The 27922-nt window shown below is 37.6% G+C and overlaps 2 protein-coding genes, 1 long non-coding RNA gene and 2 pseudogenes across 5 annotated transcripts; 4 read left to right on the top strand and 1 right to left on the bottom strand.

Annotated features, from left to right (window-relative positions):
- Nucleotides 1-48: 48 nt before the first annotated feature.
- LOC148728773 (uncharacterized) lies at nucleotides 49-4260 on the bottom strand. The gene is made up of 3 exons (XR_016002594.1): nucleotides 3928-4260; nucleotides 2189-2260; nucleotides 49-142 (listed from the first exon to the last, which is right to left on the bottom strand). It is a non-coding gene; the product is annotated as an uncharacterized LOC148728773 (long non-coding RNA).
- Nucleotides 4261-4318: 58 nt separating this feature from the next.
- On the top strand, nucleotides 4319-14460 carry LOC148728771 (small ribosomal subunit protein uS5m-like; annotated as a pseudogene). Its single transcript, XR_016002592.1, has 11 exons — nucleotides 4319-4442; nucleotides 5428-5505; nucleotides 7220-7321; nucleotides 8596-8772; nucleotides 9315-9349; nucleotides 9993-10080; nucleotides 10511-10557; nucleotides 11749-11806; nucleotides 12171-12233; nucleotides 13453-13589; nucleotides 14245-14460. The product of XR_016002592.1 is annotated as a small ribosomal subunit protein uS5m-like (transcript).
- Nucleotides 4386-6995, top strand: LOC148728772 (uncharacterized). Its single transcript, XM_088763564.1, has 3 exons — nucleotides 4386-4442; nucleotides 5428-5505; nucleotides 6052-6995. Exon 3 carries the CDS (start codon nucleotides 6077-6079, stop codon nucleotides 6974-6976), a length of 900 nt encoding a protein of 299 aa, XP_088619690.1. The 5' UTR covers nucleotides 4386-4442; nucleotides 5428-5505; nucleotides 6052-6076; the 3' UTR covers nucleotides 6977-6995.
- A 674-nt stretch (nucleotides 14461-15134) lies between the features above and the next one.
- LOC111346375 (uncharacterized) lies at nucleotides 15135-19926 on the top strand (annotated as a pseudogene). Its single transcript, XR_016002593.1, has 6 exons — nucleotides 15135-15268; nucleotides 16697-16992; nucleotides 17854-17989; nucleotides 18276-18311; nucleotides 18565-18713; nucleotides 19512-19926. The product of XR_016002593.1 is annotated as an uncharacterized LOC111346375 (transcript).
- Nucleotides 19927-24631: 4705 nt separating this feature from the next.
- Nucleotides 24632-27534, top strand: LOC148728770 (putative skeletal organic matrix protein 5). Its single transcript, XM_088724486.1, has 4 exons — nucleotides 24632-24700; nucleotides 24889-24925; nucleotides 25183-25309; nucleotides 25721-27534. Exons 3-4 carry the CDS (start codon nucleotides 25247-25249, stop codon nucleotides 26234-26236), a joined length of 579 nt encoding a protein of 192 aa, XP_088580612.1. The 5' UTR covers nucleotides 24632-24700; nucleotides 24889-24925; nucleotides 25183-25246; the 3' UTR covers nucleotides 26237-27534.
- Nucleotides 27535-27922: the final 388 nt, after the last annotated feature.

The raw sequence follows: 27922 nt of genomic DNA, 5'->3' as shown, positions 1-27922 counted from the left end.
TATTACTGAAACCCTTCATATCTTAGGAGTTCTCTGATGCAGACCAATGCAGTCATTTGGAGTTCGGTCCTGAAGGAAGTTTTGACAGGAAACGTTTCAAAAACCATGTGATCCGTATCGTTCGAGTTATGGTACAGGAGTTCTGCAAAAATATGTATGAAATGGAACCCAACTGTGTCAGCATCAATCTTGAGAAACAAGTATGTGAATTGAATAATGTCACACACCAAAGATACGAAGACGATTGGGTTGAGGAGAAAACTTCTTCTACCCTGCATCTGAGAATTCCTTTTCCCGCGCGGTAAACCAAAAATTTCCCGTGCGGGAGTAGGCTAGTCAAGTGACATCACGACTTCCTTTTACCCGATTGGTTTGTTTGTCGGCGGTGGCTCTTCGCGCGAGAAGACAAGATTATTTAATTAGTATTCTAGTTTCGGATGAATTGTAAGCCTAACTATCAAGGACTCCTGAATCAAGGACTCCTATATCAAGGACTCCTATATCAAGGACTCCTGAAAAATCGCTCGAGATTAGCGCAGCGTAAACTTTCATGCTGACTTAATAAAATGTCAATGGCGGATGTTTTGGATGTTGGGCCAAAAAAAAAGAAAAGGAAAACGCTGAATGGTGTCTTCAAGGCTGAGCGGTTGGCGGCAGTAAAGAACGCATAGGTAAGGATATCGAACGATTGCCATGACAAATCTTTATAAAGCTGGGAAAAAAGCCGTCAAAATATCCACAAAAATTGAGTATAAATGGATTTTTATTGTAGTCGGAGATGCCTGTTTATCTGATCAAGTGGCGAGGTTGAGGGTCCAGACATAACACGTGCGAGTTAGAATCCCACATTTTGGATCACGGTCTTTCACGGCAAGTCCTGCTTTAGACGCCAAAAGTGTTAAACATGTTCCCTTTCAGATAACTCTGCTCGTATTTTTTAAAGAAAAAGCAAAATTTTAATGAAATTCTGCCGATTCCTGGTAGACCACCTGGCGCTACCGTTAATTACTTCATGCTCAAGCATTTAAAGAAAGTAAATGTTTTTATTCGGAGGAGATTTTCGCATGTAAAATGGGGTTGACAGGCCTACACGACTGCCCAGCGTGTTTGGAGTAGGCTATTCAAAGTTTGGCCCTAACGAGTATGTCTTAGGGCGACCGTCCTCTTTTATAGGATACGAGAAGCGGATTTTTGTATATTTCGTTCAGTAGTAGTTGTGTTTCTATTAAATGCCAGTGTCTCATGAGAAATTGCTTTAGGTTTGGCATTGATGGTTGGTATTGTGTAACAAAAGGTAAGATTCGTTGGTTCGTCTTTTGTTTCTATTAAAGAGCTAATTTCCTGTTTTTTAATTCACTTCTGAGAGGGTTGTGCTAATGAGGTCCTCTGGGTAGCCTCTCTTTAGCAAATGCGCTTCATTTGTAATTTTGGTATATAATATAGATATCGCTACCCTTAGGGCATAAGTTGTGTTTTTCGTATAGGCTAAAATACAATATTTTGAGCAGATACTGCAATGTTTTTGCAGGGTGAGAGTTTCCTGCATTGCTTTAGTCTTGTTCTTTATTGATTACTCTGTTTTGGGGGCAAAAACACAACCTATGCCCCAAGGGAAAGGATCGTGGATACGTACACACAATTGGCCAAAAGTAAGAGCCAATAGAAACAAGGGATTTTCGATGTTTTTAGCGAGTACGAAATGGCTGTGAAACACCTCATGTGTGACTGATACCGAGAACGAATCTCTACCAGTCTATTTAGTTAATCGGCAACTGACGAGATCCACAAGATTAGGATCGAAACCGCGGTCTTGCCTGACCATCTACAGAAAATGTCCAAAGACATTATAACGGCAGATGGGCTATTAAACGCCCCGGGCCAAAGCAATGCCATTCAGAGAATGAAGAAAACATGGAAGTCTCATACGACACCGACACTGAAGAGGATCTACTCGGTAAGTCTGACGATAACGAAGAAATCCCTCTGTACCAAATGCCTAGCAGAACATACCTAGAATTCCTACAATATAGGAATCCCTACAATATAGGAAAATCGTGAAGTTAGCCCTCGCAAATGGAGTTCCAAAGCTTAGCTACGAAGCTAGCAAAAGAGCCCTGGCTTTGATTCAATCTCGACGACAAGTGCAAATTCTATGAACGTTAACAGCGAGGTAATAGTACTGATCTACCTTGTATGCCTCCTCTATTAACACTTCTCTTCCCTTGTTGGGTAACGCTTTTAGGGCTTCTTCCCTGTTCAACTGCGAAAAAAAAATTTCATTCACGTTCATGAAATTATATATATGATATAGTGCCTCTGGTTGTCCATAACTTAAAGCCATGGCTTGATTGCGGCCTTTTCCTTTACTTTCCTTGGTATAATAAGCAAGACGCTTCACTCACATTGCTTCGTCTTCTCGGATAAGACGTAAAGCCGTAGGTTCCGTCTCCTGCAGGGTTTGGGGTAGGAGACATAAATTTCCCATGCACGAGATTACTGTGTAGTGGATGTCCTCCCCGGGGTGGGATGGGTGGGATGATGAAATCGCTACATGGACTGAAGCGGCTGCCAGAGGCGCCTGATAAAAATGCTGACGTCCCATCTTAACTTTACGATACTGTTAAGTGTGACTGAATATATCCACAAAGAAGTCTGAGCTATATAAAAGTAAATGTAATGTAATGAGACGATATCTACCCTCGCATACCCTAAAAACTTTATATAATTCTCTTTTCCTACCATACATTAATTATTGTAATTTGATTTGGGGGTCTACATTTGCCTCCTACCTCGAACCTCTTTATATACTACAAAAAAAAGCCATTCGTATTATTACAATCTCTCCTCCACTAACACATACTAAACCTCTTTTTTCTAAGCTCAATATTCTTTTGCTCCACTTACTCTACAAATTCAATGTATCCTGTTTTGTTTTCTCATATTTCAATGGCCTTGTGCCTGCCACTCTTTCTTCGCTTTTACAATTCGATCATGAGTTTCATGATTATTAAAATCACTCTTGCTTTAACTTACACAAATTCTCGCTTAGGTATCAGCTTGCTATTTGTTCCCAAGCCCCAACTATTTGGAATGATATCCCTCTGACTTTCCGTAACAGCCTTACCATTAGTATCTTCAAAAAGAAGCTTAAATTGTATTTCTTGAACCTGAATTAAATTTTTAGCTACCGAAATTTAATATTATACTGAAACTCTGATATACCCGGACTATTGTTTACTACTTAGATTAATCTACTGCTCTTTGTAAATTTGTGAACATTTATACTGAACTTCTAATATACCCCGATTATTGTTTATTACCTAGATTTGATTAGATTATATTAGATTAGAATACCTTAGATTAGTCTATTGTTTTTTAAAAAATTAGTCTTTGTCTCTGACCATAAGCCATTTAAGCCTCTGATTTTGGCCAATCTTAGGAGTTCACTTGTATGACACAAACAACAATAATAAAGAATGAAAGAATAAAGAATAAATGTAATAATACTAACATTCGAGTAAGTTTCACTTCGCTCATTTTTGTTCATGTCATCGTATTCTTATTATTATTATTATTATTATTATTATTATTATTATTATTATTATTTTTTTTTTTTTTTTTTTTTTTTTTTTTACTTTGGCATTGCATGCATGATAAATCATGACAATATCAAAACGTTGATCGAGGGATTTTAGTAATCTTTAGCCATAAATGGTTCCCTGACTGTAAATTGGAAGAAAGGTATGATTATAAATATCTTTTTCAATCATCAACGGGAAAGTGATGTTGAACAAAAGCATTATCTCCAGTGAGATAAGAGTGAGGAAAGAGAATGGACTCGATATAATTACCGGCGCGCGCGCAGGTTTGCAGATATTTGACTTAAAGTTCGAGGAGGACATAAGTCATGAAAATTTGTCAGCTTACCCTGTATACCTTTTCATCCCGGCGCTTAATTTTTATCTCAGTGAATTCCTTCAATGCAAATGATCTACCAACGATCAGACCTTTAAAGAAAATAATACAAGAAAAAAGCTGTAACGTACGTAGCGATGTCCTACATATGGTTTTCTCTTAATAACCCAAAAGTTAAAGTAAAATAAATAACTCGATGACAAATGAAAATTGTAATATTAATTTTAAAAGAGATAAATTTGTCGATGACCTATTTTTATGAAGGCAATACTCATAGACAGAACGTGATCCACTTACGATCATAGGGACACCAAATTTAATAAACTGGGCCGCCATATTAAGCGGCTAGGTAGCCAGGCATTCGTGAATGCTCCCAGGCTTAGTAGCCGCTCTTGAAATCAATATGGCGGCTGTTCTCAGGAGATGTGTGTTCTGCCTAAACTTTGCTCATCGTTAGTCCCCTCTACTAACTATGCTTTGCTCAAGGAAGAGTGGCTATTTAACGAGTTTTTCAGGTTTAAACAAAGGTAAAATAGTTAAGTTCTCAGCGTCATGAACATTAACTTTTGTCAACAGGAACCGAACGATCGTACACATTTCCAAAGTTCTCACAACTTCTTCGAATCTCCGTCACTTTTTAAGACGTTATTGACACTTGTGAATTTGTTCAGCTCTATGTATACATTTTACTATGAATTTTTCAGAGCAAATGAAGGACTCATCTCAAGATCCATGTATCGAAAAGACTTCTCATCACACAACCGCAGAATTATCATAGATCGATATGCTAGACTGTGTTACTAACATGATCGAAGATTTAGGATGGACCACGTTCGAAACAAGAAGAAGGCAGTCTCGGTTGATACTTATAAGCTAACTCGCGGTCTTATTGATATAGGTAATCGAGAATATTTAGTACCGCACCCCGAGAGTCGCACGAGGGAAGCCATCAATTTAAATTTCGCGTGCCATATGTAAGTAAAGACGTTTTTAAATTTTCCCTCTTTCCAAGAACTATTATAACAGACTGGAACTGCCCCCCTGAGACCATTGTTTCGTCAACTTCCTTAGAAAGTTTTAAACATGGATTATCAGCCTTCTTAAATGATAGTTGTTCATACATGTAGCTTATATAGTTTTCGTAATTTAACTTTTATTTTCAACATCAACATAGTTGTATTTTATTCATTTACTTATTTACTTTATTTATTTATTTGCTTTATTTTTACGGTTGGTGTGATATCTTGATGATTTTACCGACCTCATAACATGTAAACGTAAATGTAAACCTGTGCCTATTATCCTTCAATATATTATCATCGAAGACTCCCTTGTACATTGTAGGGAGGTTTTGGTTGTAATGATTGTAATCTTAGCATCCACATTGGTAATGATACAAGATCTCAATTGAACCTGAAAGATTGCTCATCTCAGTAACTGAGTGGAAAATTTCCCCTTAGAAATAAAAGTACACTTTCGAATGGAGATACCAAAATTGTTGCATTTTTACAGAGTCGCTGCTGATGAGGGGATTCATTTCAGCTCTGACGATACAAGACCAAAAGCGTCCTTATTCAAGCAAAAATAGAGGTACGATGTTCTTATTTCAAAAAAGGTACATTTGATCTAACCAGGGATCCCTATCTCCAGAAATCTGAAAATGTGTAGGTTTTGATGAAGTCTCCAACTAACTTCCCTTCTCAGTCTAAAGAAGTCTTGTCTACATGTGTTGCTGCATGTACGGACAATTAAAAAAAATTCCATATCCACTTGCTAGGGCATATTTTAGATCGCAGGATTATTTCTTTGGTTTGAAAATGTATTAACAAAGATTTAGTAATACATAGACGGGTAAAAATGAACGATATAAAATCCCGACATTTCGGCGACTTCATGATGCCATTATCAAGGGTACAAATGAAAATAAAATGAATAAATGCGAGTTCAAGAGTTACAACTAATTTGCATAGGGGAGGTCGCTACACAAATACTTTAGCATGGGTAGAATCCGTTTTACAAACAAACCAACGGAGTGGCCATGGGGTCCCCACTCTGGCCTTTACTAGCTAACGTGTTTATGTCATCGTTGGAAGAAAGGCTAGTGCTCGAAGGTAAACTGCCTGATTATTATCGCAGATATGTTGATGACACTCTCACTATAATGCCCAACATTACTACAGCTACGGATTTCCTACACACCCTGAACCTCGCCCATCCCTCTGTCAGCTTTACAATGGAAATCGAAAAAGATGGCATGCTCCCCTTTCTTGGCACCCAGCTCCTAAACCGTGCACCCCAAATTGAGACGAAAGTTTATGTCAAGCCTACTAATACTGGTTTACTTGTCCACTACCAGAGTTCCGTTGACAACAGGTACAAACGGAACTTATTAACAACTATGCTCGATCGTGCATACCGTTTGTCCTCTTCATGGCTTTATTTTTCTGAGGAGTGTGAGCGCTTGAAGAATTTATTCTCATGTTTGGACTACCCTCGCCACCTTATCAACTCCGCCATTAACACCTTTATTAACTCGAGAATTGCTGACCAGCAGCCATTGCAGGCATTGGGAAGATTGGCGAAAAATGATGTAACCCGAGTAGTCATACCCTTCAAGGACCAAGACTCCGCTAACATTGTTAAGACACAGTTGAAAGACCTTAGCATTAAGCTCCAAACCACAATCCAGCCCGTATTTGCCAGTCGGAAAATTGGCCAAGACCTTCAAGAATGTGAAACCAAACCACAGCTGGTTAATCAACAGTGCATAGTGTACCAATTTAAATGTAACCTGTGCGATACAGGGAGCTATGTTGGTTACACACGTGGGCATTTATATGCCCGCATGGATAGCCATAAGAGCACGTCATCTTCAGTACGCAAGCACTATGACAACGACCACGCAGGTGCTGTCCCTGAGGACCTTCTTAGCTGTTTCAAAGTTCTCAAGAAGTGCACGAACAAATTCGATTGTCTTGTCAAGGAGATGCTTTACATCAAACAATTAACACCGAGTTTGAACGTGCAAACGGATTCTATCCGTGCTAAAGTATTTGTGTAGCTACCTCTCCTATACAAATTAGTTGTAACTCTTGAACTTGCATTTGTTAATTTTATTTTCATTAATTTTGTACCCTTGATAATGGTTTGAAAATGGTGTAATTTAAAACAACATCTCCTTTTAGTGTTTCATGTCATGTACTTCTATGAGGTCTTGAGTCAACTGATTCATGATAATATACTGAATGCACTATACATGCACATTAGTAATCTAACACTGATATCTATTTCAAAATAATTTCAGAATATGACATATTGTGGAATGCTGTAACTGGTGGCAGAGGAACAGGGAGAGGGAATAAGAAAACTGTCGTCAAATGAATTGATCCAAAACTACTTAAATATGGTAAGCCCAAATATGTCTAAGATACCTCTTCTGATGGTAATTGTACCTTGATTTAGACAGGGATAATGTTGAAGTATGCATAGGGAGGGGGAGGGAGTGGAGTTTTGCTTCTGCTCCAGGCTGGGTGCTGAAATAATATGTAGAAATAAAATGTTGTTTTAAATTCTTGTTTCTTGTGACTCCCTTCTCCTTCTTGCATCCATCATTTAGTAAAAAGGAAACTCATTAGTCAGGCCAGGTCTCTTCAGTTGATGCATGCAAAGTACCCTGGCTCATAGAAGCCCTGTATTTGAAGTGCCTGACATGAAATTGCAGCTAGCTGCCTAATTTCTTCGTGACAATGCCAATTACACCTCCTTAAAAGTTTGCTGGAATACATTATCAGGTCTGATTTTCACTATTTCATAAATAGCGCTCTCTACTGCGAGGATCGGGCATCATATGGAATACATTATATTAAAATCAAATTCAAGTTCTTTAGTTTTAAAAATTGCTGAAAAATATATATAGGTATATCTCAGATCAAAAGGTTAAGATTTGTCAGTTTTCAATGTTTATACCAGGCAAAGTTCTTCACTCTCACATAGGTTTCCTCACACACTACTGTCTTGTGTAAGAAACCTTTTTCCCCCATGTGTACCTCCCCTACATAGCAGAATTTTGTCCTTAAATTTCCTCTAATGTTAGAGGATCGATTAACCAGTTAGAATCCTTCTTTTGTGCATATATTGGGGGTACAAGAAGACATCTTTTAAAGTTGATGAACTGAGGTAAATGGAGTTCAGAAAGCTTATGTTTGGACTGTCTTATACCAGAGCAAAGTTATAATCACTACATGCAGATCTCTATGACATTTACACCGAGTTCGCACAGGTCATGGAAAACCTGGAAAGTCATGCAATTTCAAATTTTCATTTTCCAGGCCTGGAAAGTCATGAAATTTAGGTTTGGGTCATGGAAAGTCATGGAAAATCAATATGCTCTCTATGAGTGAAAGGCAATAAGACCCAAAGTTTGAAAAGTGAACTGACAAGTCCAAAAATCAGATTTAATTTCATTACAAATAAACAGAAGCATGCATTGTGAGAACATTTGTAAACAGGTCATGGAATCTTTCAAAAGGTCATGGAAAAAGTCATGGAAAGTCATGGAATTTTAACAGGTCAAAAGTGTACAAAACGCGTTACACTGGTCAGTACTTTTTATCTCCTAAAAAATATCACAGGAATGTACAATGTATAGTGTATTAATCATATTGAATGTTCAACTGTTAGACAAGGCTGGCCTCAAGTGGAAAGGATACAATGTTCCTATGAATGAGGGGGCAGAAATAGACAGAGATGATAAAAGTACAGCAGAGGCTGTACAAACAAAGAAGACATTTGCAAGAGGTTGGACTGGAAAGAGCTGGCAAGGGAGAAGTTGTGGACACCCTTTTACTCCTGATGGAAGGGAGTTTGTGAATGAGATTCCTTGAAATAAAAGTATTTCAAATATTGCTGGCCACAGTTTTAGAGCTTTTAGCATGAGCCCTTTGATTCCTAAGGATGAGTAGCAATCTACAGCTGCAATTTCTCCTTACAATGTCAGGGCTCAAAATTAATGCTTGCAAACTCGCAAAATGCAAGTGATTTGATGATGTGCAAACTTGTCAGAAAAATATCCACTAGTTAGCAAACATCTGCAAGCCAGAATCATCCATGTCTCCCAAAGATTTGGAGACAGCCATTCAAATGTGAGAATAAATGTAGAGAGGGCATCTGAGGAAAATAAAACAGCAGACACTGAACTTTTTGATAGACACTGCCCAGCAGTATTTACAACAAGGCTCGGTGTCCCCACCCTATGCATTCCCATCATGTTATCATTCCTTGTGGTTTTGGAGCTATAATTTTCATTACACTTTGCAACAACAGCTTACTATTTTTTTCTCTAGTTTAACAGAGAAGCCAGAAATGAATCACTGTTTTCTTCATTTTCAATTTGTTTTCAGGGGAATTGAAAGATTTCTTTTCTGTATGCATTGAGGTGCTGTATGTTTGTTTTCAGATACATGACTTGTAAACAGCAAATGATATATCACCATTATGATAATAAACCTCTTTAGAAAAAAAAAAAAAACTTTGAGCTCATTTCCTGGAATTATTTCAGGAATAAGAGCATGCAAATAAGGGAAAAGAAATCATTATCAAGCTTAATTTTATGTTGTGGATCTTGAAAAGAAATGGACTTAGGGGGGCAATTAGAAATAAAATAAATCCTGCCCCCATGCTCTCAATCTTATAGAAAATCATAGTGAAAACTGAAGTGTGTTGGACTGGACAGGTTGTTGCTTTAGCTGGTCTGGAAAAATCACAGGATGACTTTAAACTGATTTGTTTCCATGCTTCAATAATTGAGGCAGGGCAGTCAATGCTGGAAATGTCTTCACACCAGTATGGGATGGTATTGGAAAGAGATGACCAACTAAATGTTAATGTGAACATAAATTTCCTTTGCTCCGAGGAATTTTTTCTTTTTTTCCTTCAGTTGTAAAATGTATCACACAAAAGAAGTAGTGATATACAAAGTGATGGAGGTACAAACTGTGCTGGCAAGGTCAAATCTAACAAAGAATTGAAAAGACAGAAAAGAAATACTTATCAGAAACATACTTTAAATTGATTTTTAGTTGCGGCGAGTGTCTAACACAAAGGCTGGTGGAAGAAGGAAAACACTGCGTGCCTTGGTGGTAGCTGGGAATCGAAATGGGCTAGAAGGTACATCATGTATTTTATGTATATTGTGGAATAAAAAATGAATATCAAAGTGATCTTCAGTAATGAACACTACTTGAACAGAAGTGAAAATGAGGCCTGAAAAAAAATCCTGATTTTCATATATTCACTGTTATTTATTTATCACTTCACAGGTTTATTATGAGCCATCATGGTGACCAGCTCCCAGTTGGCTTGTTATCATAGTTTCAAGAGCAGTGTACCTGTATCGAAGAGATCATGGGTTCAAGTTCCGTACAGGCCTGAATCTTTTTCAGGCTTTATTTTCACTACAGCTCGAGCGGTGTACATTACTGCAAAGATCGCCTTGATTTACAATTCTTAATCAACAGTTTACATATATAATTTTCATAGATTCACAGTCATTTCTATGTATTAGTAAAGTGTGAAATTTGTGTTATTTGATTTGTAGGTTTTGGCGTTGGGAGAGGGCAAACTGCCCTGAGTGCAATATTTGAGGTATGTAAGGAAAGTATTTTTTCGTTTGATTATCTGCACTTCATTCAGATTTCAAATTACCTCGATTTAATACCATTAAATATGGAAAGCACCCTGTTAGATACTATGGCCCTCTCCTCTGGTCGAAACTTACGAAAGAGTTACGCAGTGAAGATAGTCTGCATGGATTTAAGACTAAAAGCAGGAGAACGGACCTGACTGTCATAACTGATGATGGCTGCAAAAAATGTAGACTTTGCAACAGTTCATTTTGAGACTATGATAGTGATAAATAATTTTAATTTATAAATAGGTTAGGTAAATAATCCTATTTGTAAATAGGTTTTAGATTTCTTACTTTTGTTAAGCATTATTACCCTGTGTGTTCCCAATTAGTGCTATGCGCTATATTTTCTCGCGACACATAAATAAAGTTCACTACTACTATTACTACCGGTGCCATACTTTAAATGCTCACTGGTAAACCCACCCTCTCAAGAAAAATTTTGTTGTACTCCCCTCCTCCCCCCCCCCCCTCCGCACCTTTCTCCAATTCAAAAATTCCAATTTTTATGAGGTAAAAGCACAGCGCTGAGTAATAAATGTTTTGATATGATATTTTGAGTGTTATACAGTACAGGTGTAGGCATATCAATAATTTTTTTGTGTGGCTAGAAAACCTTTCACTACAAAATATGCCGGTAGCTGAAAGCCTGATTTAGTTCCCGTTTCAAACAGTAGATTTTTACAACCAAGGGGTTATGCAATGCGCACGGGTTAGGGCTTGGAAAGGTTACGGTTCAGAGAAGAAATGATTTATCGAACTACTATCTTCCAATGAGTTCCGAGTAAAGTGCCCTTCGCACCTCCCCCTCTCTCTCACTTCAATAAGCATCCCTTTCTCCCCCCGTCTGTAATCTCGCCACCTTTGGCCTGTTTTCTGTGTTTTTATACTTTTAACTTCGTAATCGAGTTAATAGAAAAAAAAAAATTAAGTAAAATTAAAAAAAAGAAGGATTGACCAGTTTTCATGGAGCTGAGTGACCGAGCACCTTTTATCCTGATTACGACGGATGTTAAAAATAACAGCAACAGTAAGGAACGGGAACTGATTTAAAGAGATTTAATTTGCGGTGCCAATCTTAGATTCATTGTTGAGTTCTGCGGAGACCGACATGGTATTAACTTGTACCCCACGTGTTGTTTAATCAGGCAAGAAACAGAGCCGTAAACTATCTATACCATATTGAACGCTGCGACAACCACACAAGTAAGTTTTCACTTCCAAGGAACTCCCAGACAGTTCTGACGTACATGTATCTTTAATTGGCCACCTTTTTGAACAGATTTTGCACAGCAAATTGAGGGCTGTAGGAACTTCAAGAAATAAAAGATACTAATTACGTTTCAGTCAAAATTTTGCCAATGGAGCCCTCAGTGTGCAAATTGGCGCTCGTGCCGAAGTGCTTATAAGGAGGGCCTGCTTGCTGGCTAAAGCGGATACGATGTTATACTCCCAGGCACATAAAAAAACAGCAACAACTATAACAGAAACAAAAAATCGATAAATAATAATAAATACTGATTGTAGTTAAATGTAATTTAACGTTTTCTGGTCTCTTTCTTCTTTATAGTTTTCCATGACATGGAAACGAAGTATCACTGCACGAAGATCAATTTTTTCAGGAAGCCGCGAGGTAATGTACTATAACTTGAACACCTGAATCTTTTTTCTCGTAAAGATCTTGCTGCTCTTTTCTCTCCCTAACCGCCTCCCCGTTAGCTCAATTGGTTAGAGCGCCGGACTGTTGTGTGGGTTGTCGAGAGTTCGAGCCCCAGCTGGACCAATACTCAGGTCTTAAAATAACTGAGGAGAATGTGCTACCTTTCTATAATATCATGAAATGGATAGACATTCTAGTCTTCTCGGATAAGGACGAATAAACCGTAGGTCCCGTCTCCAGCACCTATTAGTTGGTTAATTAGTTTAGGCAGGGGACGTTAAAGAACCCACTGACGAGATTACTGTGATGTGGTCTGGCCTGTTTACTGGGAATTGGGGGGAGAGGGCATCTTCAACTTCCTTTGATTCGTTGTAAACTGCTACATGCAGTCTGGCAAAGTCCGCCGCACTGTGTTGTAAGAATGGCCTTGAAAAGCCCCAAGGGGAGTGGTCATCTAACCCATCCATCCATCCATCCATCCATCCATCCATCCATCCATCCATCCATCCGTCCGTCCGTCCGTCTGTCCGTCCGTCCGTCCATCCATCCATCCATCTATCCGTCCGTCCGTCTGTCCGTCCGTCCATCCGTCCATCCGTCCATCCATCCATCCATCCATCCATCCATCCATCCATCCATCCATCCATCCATCTATCCATCCCTCTGCTGTGTAGTTTTGAAAGATATGAGCTAGAAGAACATAGAACTGTGATAAATACACTGTATATGTATGCCTTGTTGATTCCCTTTTTAGTTGAATTTCTGTTTTGACGTACGTAGTGATATGAAGGAGTCCAAGGAATAAGGATTTGAAGGGGCGAAGATGCCGTTATATGAGTGATGGGGAAGGGGGGGGGGGATTAACTACTTCAAAGGGATAAAACACTACTGCCTGGAAAGTCTCTCAAAGTGCGCCAAATGGTTATATACCGCCTCATTAATAATAAGTCCAATTTTTTTATTTGCCCTTTTATTTATTTTGTTTATGAAATTACTGAAATATACATCTATTACTAATGTCAACTGTGGCTCATTTCTGTCGTCGATAAGCATTCGCACGTAAGGAAGGGAAGTATTTAGCTACATATTGTATTGAAGAAAACATGTGGACGTTAAACTTTTCATTCACCCGTGAATGTTAGATAATTTTGCTTCCTCTTACTTTTATGTTCAACGTGTATGTCTTCCCCAGGCTTCGGACTTCGCTGCCATCGAGCCATAAAAGAGATCGTAATGCTCGTTGGAATTGAAGACATGCGCTGTAAAGTGTACGGTACTACGAACGCTCTCAGCCTCGTTCGCGCGGTGTTCCAGGGACTGCTTAGTCAGGTAAATGTTTTTCGGCGTGAAAGCCGTCAAGAATGAAAAGTAACTTAGAAGCACCATCTAGTCGGAAATTTCAGCTTTTGGATAGCAATCGCTTGCTCAGTTGCAATTTCCCTTGTACATTCGTGGTGTTGGAACCTCATGTTGAACACAAGAACAAGATGATCGTAAATTAGTCATCTCATTGACTAAACACAACACTGACGAAGGGCTAACGCGCGAAACGTCATCTTTGGAACTCATTACGTTGGCCAATTTACATTATTAACTCAGTTGATAAAACCGAATTATCCCCTTACACTCCCCCACCGACGCAGCACCGTAGTTTCTTTAGAAACTTACCCTCTTTAAATACAACACAGGATGCGATTGGCTGTTGGTAAAGATCTATAGCCTGTGCTAGGTTCTGAGAGAGTGCGAAGAAAACGTCGAGGGTCGGGCAACAAGAAAAATAGCTATTGAAATAAAGCACATCTATAAATCAACCAAAACATCGACAAGGCGCTTGCCTGCGGTTCGTTTAACTTTCATTAAAGATTATTTTTTATTATTGTTATCATTGTTGTTGTTTTTTTCTTATAACTTTATTTTGACGTCATCTCTAATCTTTACGTGAACGTACTCAAGACAAGACGGAATCTTTACGGTATCATTGCAGGAAACGCATCAGCAACTTGCAGACCGCACGGGCCTTAATGTGGTGGAGTTCAGACCTGAGTGTGGAAATAGACCCATGATTGTGGCCTCACCAAGTGACGAAGCCAGAAACAAGGTTCTCAAAAAGAAATCAGAAAAAGCCGAGTATAACTTCAACGAGGTCTTCGATCCTTACAGAGGACTCCATCTACCTAAGAAAGTGGAAGACTTGTTTTAGTCTACTGCATTTGGAATTGTTCAGAAGTAATAGTGCCTTTTCTTGTTGTACGGGGAATCCTTCGTTTTTAAAATTTAATTGACGAGAATTTCAAAAGTAAAGAGTGCCGTGTTCGCTTTGATTGTGACAATGAGAGAGAGAAGTTCTTCTCGACAACTTTTTGTGACATAGAAACGGTATTGAGGGTGTTGGTTTAGGGGTGTGGGAGAGACCTGAAACAAGTTCCGGGGTGTCAGTGTCTTTTCAAGAGGCCTTAATTTGACTCCCGTTCTTTTTTTTTTTTTTTTTTTTTTTCTTTTTATAGCTGACGATATGTTTGGCCATTTCTTTTTTAGTTAACTTTTAAAACTCATCATAAAACTTGGAAAAATAGAAGCTGCAAAAGAAAAAATTCAGTAAGTTATTTCTCACCGTTAATTACCGGAAATATCTATTCAAAGGCCTAGTCATGCCTCCATGCCACAATAACTTTCCATCAACCTCCTTGTGGCGGTAACTAAAATATCTTGTTGAACTAATGAATGTCGATTTTCGCGTCTCAGAACGTGGATCAGTTAGGTTTGATTAGTTTGTCAGTATGCTTGTATACGCATGCGTCCAGCCTCTTATAAACGCGAACAATTGTTGGACAGGTGAGCAAAGCGTCGATACGCAGGATACATCACTTTTCTAAACCTAACGTACCTTCTGGACCTTCTGAAAAGGTGTTCCTTGAGACGTCTTCTTTCTGCCATGGTCTACACTACTCATGGTTGGATTTTAACACTTTTGCTCTATCTATGGTTGCCTTTGATAATTTGTGCGAGAGGTGAGCTATAATTTGAATTCTTTTAGTTTCTATCAGTTTCATCTCGTCCGTCGAACATGCAATACAGAAATAGCGAGGATCTTTCCGAAGTGTAAAAAAAGCAGAAAAAAGAAATTAGCACACGTATTTGCAAATCATTTCGTATCTAGAAAAGTGTGATCTTTGCCTCAGGAGTAAAACAGAATATGGATGCTACAGAAGAGATGTTTGCTTCGCTTTACTGCGGCTGCTTGTCAAAACATCAAGCATTGTAACTATTAAATATCTTGAGTTAACTTTGCTCAACTACGTTTTTGGACAATCCAAAAAGAAATTTGTGGAGTAAAACTTTGGCAATTACTAAATTTAGAAAATTCGCTTTAAGTTTTAGGAAATCAAATTTCCATTTCGTAGCAACTGACTTCAATAAAACATAACAAATGAAGAATGCATAACGCGTTAAGTATAGGTATAGATTACAGCGGGACAACTAAAGCGTTAAATCCTCAGTTTGCCAATTAAATAAAAATTCTTTATTTTGCAAAAGAATTAAGAGAGAAAAAAATTGAATTATTTCTTAATATAGAGAGTTTTAGAGGGGGCTTAAAAGTCAAATAAAACTTCTTCCTCTATGTATCTTTCACTATGACTATTTACAGTGTCAGTTTCAGAGCGTTTGGTGAATTCAGTGTCTCAGTTAGCGATTTTTTATTATTTATAAAAACTTGAGGAATGCAAACAGCTGTTAAGCGTTTTTGCGCAAACGCAACAGCATCAAACAATTACATTACTAGTTGAAGAAAAATTTTCAGAAACTCAGAGAATTGCATAGAAAAGCGGGAATGTCAGTCATAAATGTGTTGTTTCTCACTCTCTGTTATTTCTCCTTTTTTATCTTTCTTGATTTGATTGATACCACGACGCAAAAGTAATTTACCTGGAAAGTGTTTCGATAAACACTACATACATCAAAAAAATTAATAAATAAATAATGAAATGAAATGAAAAGTAATTAATCAAAAGTAAGAAACAATACAAAACAAACCAAAACAAAATGAAAAATGAAAGTAGAAATTGATGAATTAATGATGAACTATTTTATTGTTTTAAAAAGAATACATATTGCAAGACCCCAGGACTACATTACTAAACGTTACGGATTTAATGCCATCACTTCAATTTCTACAAATTAACCACATTGTAAACTTGATCAAAAGGAAATGAGAAACGAAAAAGATACAAACAAAGAATTAATGAAATTAAAATTTGTATTGTACTAAGAAAATACACAAGAAAACAGATCTTTTTGGTTAAGTATACGAAAAACAAAATCATCATGATTGACAAGTTTAATCTTTAAAAGAAAATGATTATAAGCCTGTGGCCTTACAGTGTAACCAGGGATGTTAACAGAGCTTTTTTTTCTTTTAAATCATTACCTGACTACAGGATTATGTAAACCACATGAAGGACAAACCCTCCGAACTCTTCCTCCAATGGTTCCACAGAAAGTCTTCCACATAGAAAAGTTCCATTATCTACATGCGCCTTCTATTGGAACACTCGCAGTACATGATGTGTTCGACTGCACTTTTGGATGCCTCCACAATCCTCTCTGTTCTGTGAATCTGGCCACCTATGAAAGAGCAGACGGTACATTTTGGTGTGGGTTCTTGTCTTCCGATGGATACAGAAATCCAAAGGGATACAGGAGAAACCAGAGTTCGCACCACTTTAATCTAGACGTGAGTATGTGTAATCAAATAGCGACGAGTGAAATTAGGAAATAATTTCAAGTGCGTTTTGTCAAAATTCTGATAACTTTGATAATGTGTAATCAAATAGCGACGAGTGAAATTAGGAAATAATTTCACGCGCGCTTTGTCAAAATTCTGATGATTTCCTGAGCCTTTAGGCGAGGGAAATTATCAGAATTTGGACAAAACGCAAGTGAAATCATTTCCTAATTTCACGAGAAAACCATTTGATTACCTTTTAATATCGTGGGTGACAAATTACGTTCACAACCGTAATTGTTTTTACTGGTTTATTCTATCGAAAACCGAGAACATGAAGTAGAATATAGTTTTCGTTTAAAGCATACATTACTGTTAAAGTTCGTAATTTTCTGAGTTTCTTCACAAAAAATACCTTTCGAATTCTTCGTGCCTGTTAATAATTTTCGGCCTCTTCTTTTAATTTCATAACTTCTTCAAGGGTCACCGTCTTAAACCTCGACCCAATCTTGGCTCTGATCGAGATACAAGAGATGTTGCCATAACAATTTTTGTAATTTCACATGTGAAATTAAAATTAACGCTGATATTTCGCACCAAAAGTAAGGAGTAATTTGTCACTTATGATGTTATACATATTCCTTCGTGGATATATTCTTTCTACTTGCATATTTCTCTCATTTTTATCATCATAGATATTATTAATTTGATTTAGTAGAATGAGTTCGGTGATGGAAGAATTTTTGTCAAAGAAGAATTCTACTACCCCACACCGGCACAGCTTCACGAATTCATCTTTTCTTTAAGCTCTAGAAATCTTGTCTTATTCGTTACCTTGTACATCGATCATTTCTGTTTATATCGTTTCAGTCACCTTGTTCATCATATCCTTGCTACAATGGAGGCGCGTGTGAGGCAAACTACAGAGACAATACATTTGAATGCATCTGTGAAAGCGGTTTCACTGGAGAGTATTGCGAAAAAGGGAACACTGTTAAGTATAGTGGTAATAAATGGGTGATGATAACACATGCACTAGCTCACTTTAAAACTTTAAAGGCCCATTTTCCATCCGAGATCCTTTGCAGTCGTTTGTTTTTGTTTTGGAATCGCGCTATTGTTAAATGGCGAACTCTGATAGTCATTCGCAAACACTATGGGCCTTTAAGTGAAAAAAAACTTTCCACATGAGCAACTGAGGAATTTATCTTCATCTAAATGTGATTTTGACGATCTGTTTTTTTTTAGCCAGTTTTTATCTGCTAACTCATACAATATTTGTTTCCTTACAGCATTGAAGTCATGTAAAGATATTATGACGTTCACAAGTAAGTCGTGTGAATTTTCATAATCACCACAGAAACAGTGAGGAATGAGACAAAAAAAACAACGCCCACATCACTATCATTGCTTGAATCTTCTTAGTCTTTATCATTATTGGTGTCAACATCACTATGATCCCTACCATCACTAGCATCTCCGTTAACATCATCAATACTATTATTTTCATCATTATTACTATAATTATCATTGCCAATATTTATTATTAATATTTGTGATAGCATAACAATTATTATTAAGTTTAAAACTCTGTCCGTTACAGGCTTAACGTGAGTAAGTTGGTCCCTCTGATCATCAGCGAGAAAACAGTCTCCATTCTCTGTCAGATGGGGGAGTTTGGATGTGGAGATGGAGGTTGGACGCCTGTGATGAAGATTGACGGCAGCAAGGTTTGAGTTTTTTATTCTCCCAATGCAATTGCCAAATCATTGCACCCAGTTTGTCGAAGTGCGTCCATCTGAACATTAATAACGAGATAACCGCTATGAAAATTTAGTCAGTCGATTTCGATTGGAATAAATGATCGGCCGTGCTCTTTTGAGACAAGCACAGACTTAAATGTTGCGTAAATCTGCGTAAAGTTTTGTACGAAGCTTTACGTTAACTTTACGTAAACTTTACGAAGCTTTACGTTAACTTTACGTACTACTTAAGGGTAAGTAAAGGACCTTAACGCGAAAGGAGCGTAAAGCCAGCGTAAACCTTGCGTATAGTTTGTGAGTCGACTTTACGGTTATTTACACCTTGTGTAAATGAAACGTAAAGTTGTTTATTGTTTAGCCCAAATGAATCGAGCAAATAAAATGGCATAATTCTTTGAGATGCAGGAGTTTTAAAAGTTAATCACAAATGATTATTTGTGCTAGCACAATGATGAAACATCACCAAAACAGTCTAAGCCTAGTTTGAGTTAAAAGCTTGCAACGATTTTCATTTTGAAAAGATTAATATGGTATGAACTGGGACTTTGTTATTGGTAAACATAACATCCAGATTGTATTCTAGTTAGGCGAGGCTGAGCAAATAAATCAATTTGCTTATTTCTCAGATTATGTTTTGTCGCTGGTTGTACAACCTTTTTATCGTTGCCTTTTTTGAAGTTAGAAGCCGAGTTAAGAGTAAATTATTATTTATAACTAAACTGTATAGAAAACATGAACGAATGAGTTCTTATTCCTTTTTGACAGGACACCTTTCACTTTCGCAAATCTTATTGGACTGATAAAACCGAATACAATCCTTCTGCAGGGGAAACTGGGTTTGACCAACAACAAACGAAGCTGCCCACTTACTGGAACACATCCTTCTCCAAGATCTGTCGTGGTATGATGTTCGTCCAACAACTCCGGTTCATTGTCATCAACAAGAAAGCCGACTCTTTATATTCACTAATCGCTGATGGGGAACATCACAGCACAGCACTGGGCATTGACACGTGGAAGAAGTTACTTGGTCATCATGCTTCTTTACAGCTTAAATGTAACAAGGAAGGGTTTAACTCAAGATGTGGTGATAAAATCGCATTCGCCAGGATTGGCATTGTGACAAATAACGAAACCAACTGTAATTCAAATAAATAAAGGCCGATAGTGTCGAAAGAAACTGTTTGGGGCTGCGTCGGTGGGAGTAACGAAATAATTTGGATATATCAACAAAGTTGAAATGGTAAATTGGCCCCCGTAACGATTACAAAAGCTGACGTTTCGAGCTTTAGCCCTTCGTCGTTAGCCCTTCGCTCCGACGAAGGGCTAACTCTCGAAACGTCAGCTTTTGTAATCGTTACGGTGGCCAATTTACCATTTCAACTTTAATGATATATCCAAACTAACTGTAATTCGTGTGATTCCAGGTTCGGGTTTGGTACAGAAGGAGTTGTTGATAACGATAACACCTGTGGAAACGCAGCTGTACACCAAACAGATAATGGAGACAAACACATCAAAGCCATGGGTTACATATTGGTTCAGTGAATGAAGTTTGGTCGACTAATCAGATTTGCCTTACAACGATTTTGCGGTTATATAAGGACATCTTAAATCTACTTTCGCTTGAACCCCATTCACACCAGCCAAACATGTTTAGTTAAACTTGTTCAACTGAAGGAAAATAAGAGACAGCGAACCGTTGGAAACTAAATTTTTTGGGGGATTAAGAAGCCACTAACTTGTATTTTCAGTGTTCTAAATTTGGAGTCAACTGACAGACATTAGAACATAGCTAGCAGAGTCGCGCAATTAAATTCATTATACGTGAGCGTGCTCAAAATCCCGATAGTGCACGCTGATAGCGTCAGCAAATCCGACTTCGCCAGAACTTTTTTTTTCGCGCGAGCGGCCATTGTTAGCGCGGGGAAAAATAATATATTTCGCGACGATAATGGATACAAACAGAAACTCGGCCTACTAGTCCGAAAACGAAGACAATGTTTCCACCTTTTCCCTTGGGCTAGAGCTCTTAACTGAGGCAGAAAGAGAGAAAAACAAAGGAAAAGGAGACTCGGAAACTGCGCCGTCACGATTCGCTTCAACTGATATTGTTGTCCGTTTTTCGCGTCGGATTTGATGCACAATTCCACCGGCTATGTTCTAAAACAATTGGCTCATGCTTTCAGCTGTGCACTATCGAGTTGTGGAGCACGTGGGAAGTTTGGAGAGCACTCAAGAAGCTAGAGTTTCCCCCGGCTATCGCCTCGGGCAACTCTTACGCTTCTTTCGTGCTCTCCAAACTTCCCGCGTGCTCCATAACTCGATAGTGCACGCTAAAGCATGAACCAATTGTTAATTGGTTTAAGGTAGCTCTATGAAAGAAAGATTTAAAACGTGTTTGACAAAACAGCTTTAAAATATGTTTATTAAGAGCCACTGACCACAAATATTGAGAATCCGCTGACATGTAGTTGGAAAATTTTTAAATTCGTTTTATCTTTCCTAAAGTACAGTTTTGGTGAACCTCTTTCAAAACTTATATCAAAAAGTTATATCATGTTTTACTCTCTCTGAAAAATCGAAAAGATCAAAATAAATCTAGACTGCTGTCCCCACCCCCACCCCCATTTTGTAAAGCAATGAAAAATTATGCAACTTCGGCAACTACCTGCGCCACAACGCGATGCAATTCCGCTCAGTTTAAAATATGCATATGTACGTTAACAGATGGTCCTTTTATCTTTTTATAAATATAAATTTCTTGTAGTGCTGGTACGTTTAAGTCTGAATAGTGACCCGTTGAAATTATGCACTTCGTGTCTTTCGTTGAAGTTAAAAGTGAAAATATACTTCATCCCAAAGCTTTATCCTTAAAGTTTCTGCCTCCAGGTTCAGGTTGAAATGTGACAACAAATGTAATGAAATCCGTTGAACGGTTGTCACGCAAGAGGTCAAGTACTGGCAGTGTTGAAGATCGGCCGTGACCTCTTACGTGACAGCTCTTCAACGAATCGCAAAGTATTTTTTGTCGTTTTAGCCTGAACTCTCTTTAAGCTGGACTTTATTTTTCTCATTACCATGTTCCTACCAATGCGTAGCTCCATTTTATCCAAATTAACACCACAACACACAATTCCTCCGTTCACTTTGACGAAGGGCTAACGCTCTACACGTCAGCTTTAGAAATTCAGAGTCTTTGTGTTGGCCACTCTACACTATCAACTCAGGTGTTTTGTTAATAGGTGACGATATATTTGCAGGGAAGATATCAAATATCTTCGATTCCGTTTAGTAATTTTTTTAGTTATATTTTGAAACTCGTCCTAAAACTTGAAAAACAGAAGCTTCGAATTAAAAAAAAATCCGTCAAGTAATTTCTCAAATACTTCTTTATGCCCCCACAATAACTCTACACCTAGAATTTTATCCAGGCATACCTAATCATCCTCCGCGTAACGGTGACTAAAATATCCGATTGAACTAATGAATATCGATTTTTATGTCAGGAGGGTTCGATCATTTTATAGTATGCTTGTACACGCATGCGTCTGGCCTCTGATAAACGCGAAGAATTGCTGGACAGGTGATCAAAGTGTCATACGAATTTATTCCCGGAAGACATAACTATTAGTTCTGTTCTACCATCACTTTTCGAAACCCATCGTACCCAGCTCTGACAGGGTGTTCCTTGAAACGTCGTCTTTCCGCTATGGTCTGTGTAACTCATGGTTGGATTTTAACACTTTTACTTTATTGGTGGATGCCTTTGATAATTCGTGCGAAAGGTGAGTTATAATTTTAATTCCTTCTATTTCCACATTTTATCTCAACCGTCAAGCATGTAATACAAAACTAGTGAGATGGTCGCCGCAGTGGAAAAACAAAAGCAAAAAGAAAAAGTGAGCACAAGTATTTGAAATCATTTCATTTCTAGAAAAGAACTATCTTTACTTGAGCGCTAAAACATAACATAAATGCTACAGAAGGGATGTTTGTTTCGCTTTTCAGTGGCACTCTGTCAAAGCATATAGCTTTGTAACTGTTGAACATTATCAGCAAATTTTGCTCGACAATGTTTTTTTTTGACAATCCAAAACAGGAAATTTCTTGAGTAGAACTTTTGGAATGGCTTACATGGCTCCTGTACTATGTTCAGAAAATTCGTCTCAATACTTAGGAAATTAAATTTCCATTTCGTTACTTCTGATTTTAGTAAAATAAACATAATAAACGAAGAATGTATAGCGCAGTAAATTAAACTAGATTACAGCGGAAGAACCAAAGCTTTAAATCCCCAGTTTTCCAGATAAAATCTCATTGCTTTGAATAAGAATTAAAAGAGTAAAAAATAATTTTATTTTGTTTTTTTTTTTTGACAAAAGAGCTTCGGAGGGGGCTTAACGGGCTTTTCCTTGTGATTATTTTAACAGTGTCAATTTTACAGTGTATGGTAGATTCTGTGTCACAGTTAGCGATTTTTAATTTATTATACAAGCTTGACGAACTGACACAGATGTTAAGCGTTCGTGCACAAACAAAACATCGAACAATTAAATGACAAAGTTAAATTTTCAGAAACTTGTATGAAAAAGGCTCCTGAAAAGAAGAAAAGACGAATGTCAATCATAAATGTGTTGTTTCTTACTCTGTATTTTTTTTCCCATTTTTTCTTTATTTCTTCAATTGATGAATCACACAATTTGATGCAAAAAAGGTGAAAAACAATGACAACTAAGAATGGTTTACTCCAGTTGCTTCGATACAAACTAAACACATCGAAAAAGTAAATTAATAAATAATGAAATGAAAGTGAAAAATTATAAACCCAAACTCAAATGAATTAATCAATTAGTGAAAGCAAAAGTGAAAGTAGAAAATGATGAATTAATGATTAAAAATATTTTGTGATCATTTATTTAAACACGATATTACAAGACCTGAGGACAAAATGACATTTTTTAGTACTTTACAAACATATTTCACGCTACGGATAAACTGCCATCTCTTCAATTTCTACAAATAAACTGCATGTGTGAATTTGATCAATAGGAAATGAGAAACGAAAAAAAAATACAAATAAATACAATTTAATAGAGCAAACTTATCAAACCTAGTCTAAGAAAAAAGATCGATTCTCCTTTTGGTTAAATACAAGAAAAACAAAATAATAAATGACTGACGAGTTTGCTCACTAAGAAAATGATGATGACGAGCTTGTGGCTTAACTAGGGATGTTAACAGAGCATTCTTTTCTTTTAAATTGTTACTCGACCACAGGGTTATATGAGCCACCAGAAGGAAAAAGCTTCCTAAGTCTTCCTCCAATGGTTCAACAGAAAGTGTTCCACATAAAAAAGTTCCATTATCTACATGCACCTTCTATTGGAACAATCGCAGTGCACGATGTGTTTGACTGCACTTTTGGATGCCTCCACAATCCTCTCTGTTCTTCTGTGAATCTGGCCACCTCCAAAAGAGCCGACAGTACATTTTGGTGCGAGTTCTTGTATTCCGATAGATACAGAAATCCAAAGGGATACAAAAGGAACCAGAGTTCGCACCACTTTAATCTAGACGTGCGTATGATTACACATGTTATTTCGAGGACATATTCTTTCTACTTGCCTATTTCTCTCATTATAGATATTACTGATTTGATTTAGTAGAATATATAAAAAAGAATTTATATTATTTTCTTGTGTTTTGTGTTGGAAGACTGAATTCTCTTTCCCACACTTCCGCACAGCCTCACTAATTCATCTTCTCTTAAAGCTCTAGAAATCTTGTCTTAGTCGCTGCTTTTTAAATTAATAATTTCACCTTTATATCGTTTCAGTCACCTTGTTCATCATATCCTTGCCACAATGGAGGCGCGTGTGAGGCACACCACAGATACAATACATTTGAATGCATCTGTGAGAGAGGTTTCACTGGAGAGTATTGCGAAAAAGGTAACGCTGTTAAGCATAATAGTAGTGAATGAGTAATGATAACATGTGCACCAGCTCACTCTTTCAGGAAAAAAACACTTGCCACATGAGCAATTGAAAAATTTATCTTCATCTAAATATGATGTTGATGATCTGTTTTTTTTAGCAGTTGTTATATGCTAACTCATACAATTTTTGTTTCCTTACAGCATTGAAGTCATGTAAAGATATTTATGACGTTCGCAAGTAAGTCGCGTGAATTTTCGTGATCACTGCAGAACCAGTGAAGAGTGTGACAATAAAAACAACGCCCACATCACTATTGTTGTCTTAATCATTGTCATCATTAACATTACTAGTGTCATCATCATTATCATCACTATTACTATTAGTATCTCCGTTATCATCATCATCATTATTACTATAATTATCATTGTCAATTTTTATCATTATTTGTAACTGGATCGCAATTTTTACTAAGTTTAAAACTCTGTCCGTTACAGGCTTAACGTGAGTAAATTGGTCACTCTGATTGTAAGCGAGAAACCAGTCTCCATTCTTTGTCAGATGGGAGATTTTGGATGTGGAGATGGAGGATGGACGCCTGTGATGAAGATTGACGGCAGCAAGGTTTGAGTTTTTTTCCTTCCGTAATGCAATTGCCAGATCAATATACCCAGTATGTCGGAGGGCATCCATCAGAACATTAAAAATAAGATACCTGCACCGAATGAGTTGAACCGAAAGTACAAGTAACGCTAATAGTTCAACGAAACTAGTTTGTCGAAACATATGCTTTGTAGATACAGTGGGACGTGTATGACCGATCATTGACAAGGACAGTGACCAGCGTTTCGACAGCTTGAGCAGAATTTCGCTGCTGCCAAAATGTCAGACTGCTTCTCTCAGTACAAAAACCAATCAGTGTATTGGGAATCAGACACGACAAGGCTAGAATAAACTCGTCTCTACAACTCTATCACAGATCATTTTAAACAGTGTAGAAAACATGAACGGATGAGTTCCTATTCTTTTTGACAGGACACCTTTCACTTTCGCAAATCTTATTGGACTGATAAGAGCGAATACAATCCTTCTGGAGGGGAAACTGGTTTTGACCGACTGGAAACAAAGCTGTCCACTTACTGGAACACATCCTTCTCCAAGATCTGTCTAGGTATGAAGATCGACCAACAAATCAAGTTCATTGTCATCAACAAGCAGGCTGACTCTCTGTACTCACTGATCGCTGATGGGAAATATCGCAACACATCACTGGGAAGGGACACGTGGAAAAAGTTACTTGGTAATAATGCTTCTTTACAGCTCAAATGTAACAAGGAAGGGTTTAACTCAGGATGTCGTAATAATTTTGCATCCGCAAGGATTGGAATTGTGACCAATAACGAAGATGACTGCAATACGTGTGATTCCAGGCTCGGGTTTGGTACAGAAGGAGTTGTTGATGAAAACAACACCTGTGGAAACGCGGCTAAACACGAGCCAGATAATGGAGACAAATACATCAAAGCCATGGGTTATGTATTGGTTCAGTGAATGGAACTTGGATGAGTTATCAGATTTGCCTTACAATGGTGTTGTAGTTTTAAGGGACATCTTAAATCTTCTTTCACTTGAACCCCATTCACACCAGCAAAACATGAAAGGAAATGAGAGACTGCGAATCGTAAAAAAATGATTTTTTTGTGGAATTAAGAAGTCACTAGCTTTGTATTTTCAGTGGTCTAAATTTGAAGTCAACAGACATTTGCTTAAGTGGCTTGTATGAAAAAAAAAAAAAAACTAAACCGTGTTTGACAAAACAGCTTTAAAACATGTTTAAGCTTTGGTTTGAAAGGAGTATTAATATATCATAGTAATTGATTGTAAAATAGTGATTCTCACGTCGTGATTACTAAATGGTAATAGTACGATGTGGTGTCCAAATCGTTCTGTTATCACACGACTGATTTACTAAATCGAACGACAGAGAAGTGGAAGTCCGATTTATTAATCAAAAACATATGTACTGACTACATTGGATGAAACGAAGTCCTGATACAAATTTATTAAAACCATTGCAATTTCAGAAAAAAACAAAATGTCATCTTCGAATGAAAAGCTCAGAAGTGCCATCTTTAAGCACTTAATCATTTCAACCTTTGCCAAATACACTCTGAAAAAGCCTTGGAAACAGGTACCTTTATGACTTTGGAAATCCCCCGCTCGGGATGGTAGTCATTGCAATTGTTATGGTATAATAATATATTTTGTGACGGACAGATTTATTTGAGTATGCTCATTGTGATTGGCTGATGTATAGCTGTCCAAGAAAATGTTTCCATTTATAACCAAGTGTTCGTTTACAACTCTTTCAAATAATTTAGGAAAAATAAGGCAGTTTACTCGGATGACCAACCATATTCAAGTAAATTGAGGATTTTGCAAAGTCGCTAATAGTGAGGCACTCTTGGTACCTATTCTTGGGAAGCTGCGTGGTTAGGGCGCTTTGCTTGTAAACTCTTGGTCCCAGGTTCAATCCCTCCACCTAGCTAAGCACTGGATTTGTTCTCGGCTCCCCTAAGTTCAACTCTATGGCTGCACTTCGGTAGTATATAGCCAACTGGCCTGCCTCTAACCAGTTGGGATTTTTAGCATAATTTGTTTATTCATCATGTTTGTTTCCCATTTGTTCGAATTGGCTTTGAAAAGCCTGTTTGGCAGTTAAATAAGTATACATGCATACATTTTTTGTTAAACCAATTTACGAGTAATTTACTAACTTTAAAAGGTCGGGTGCATAACATTCGTCCAGAAATGTAAAAAAGATATATTAAAGTTCACAAAGCAACCAGTTGGACAATCAGACATGGTTTGATGCTACTCTGTTTGTTTGAATGTAACCGAGAAGTTACAATTCATAGACCTAGCGATTCGACGCTGTTGTCGAGTGCCTTCAGCAGGGGTGATGTAATCGTTGCAAAAACAGGTCCTTTTATATGCCCACTAGTAAACTGCCCTTTTTCCGGCATGTGGTAATTCGTAGACTGGACTGGACTGGACTAGTAAAACGCGGACTAGTAAAGCGAGGACTAGTAAAACGTGACTAGTAAAACGCGGACAAGTAAAACGCGGACTAGTAAAACGCGGACTTTTCGGTGGAAGCAAAACCGATTTACACACGCCATTACAGAAAACAAACAAGCAGACTGACAACTCCAAAAGACATATTTTTGCATTCAC

This window comes from Stylophora pistillata, chromosome 6 (assembly GCF_964205215.1).
Source record: "Stylophora pistillata chromosome 6, jaStyPist1.2, whole genome shotgun sequence".
Lineage (NCBI taxonomy): Eukaryota > Metazoa > Cnidaria > Anthozoa > Scleractinia > Pocilloporidae > Stylophora > Stylophora pistillata.
This window is presented reverse-complemented; position numbering and strand designations above follow the sequence as displayed.

What these genes read in the sequence shown, in the direction of transcription:
- LOC148728772 (XM_088763564.1), top strand. Translation starts at nt 6,077, where the DNA reads ATGCCCAACATTACTACAGCTACGGATTTCCTACACACCCTGAACCTC.
- LOC148728770 (XM_088724486.1), top strand. Translation starts at nt 25,247, where the DNA reads ATGGGAGATTTTGGATGTGGAGATGGAGGATGGACGCCTGTGATGAAG. An exon ending in TGAAGATTGACGGCAGCAAG is followed by an intron (nt 25,310 to 25,720) that starts GTTTGAGTTTTT and finishes TCTTTTTGACAG; the next exon opens with GACACCTTTCACTTTCGCAA.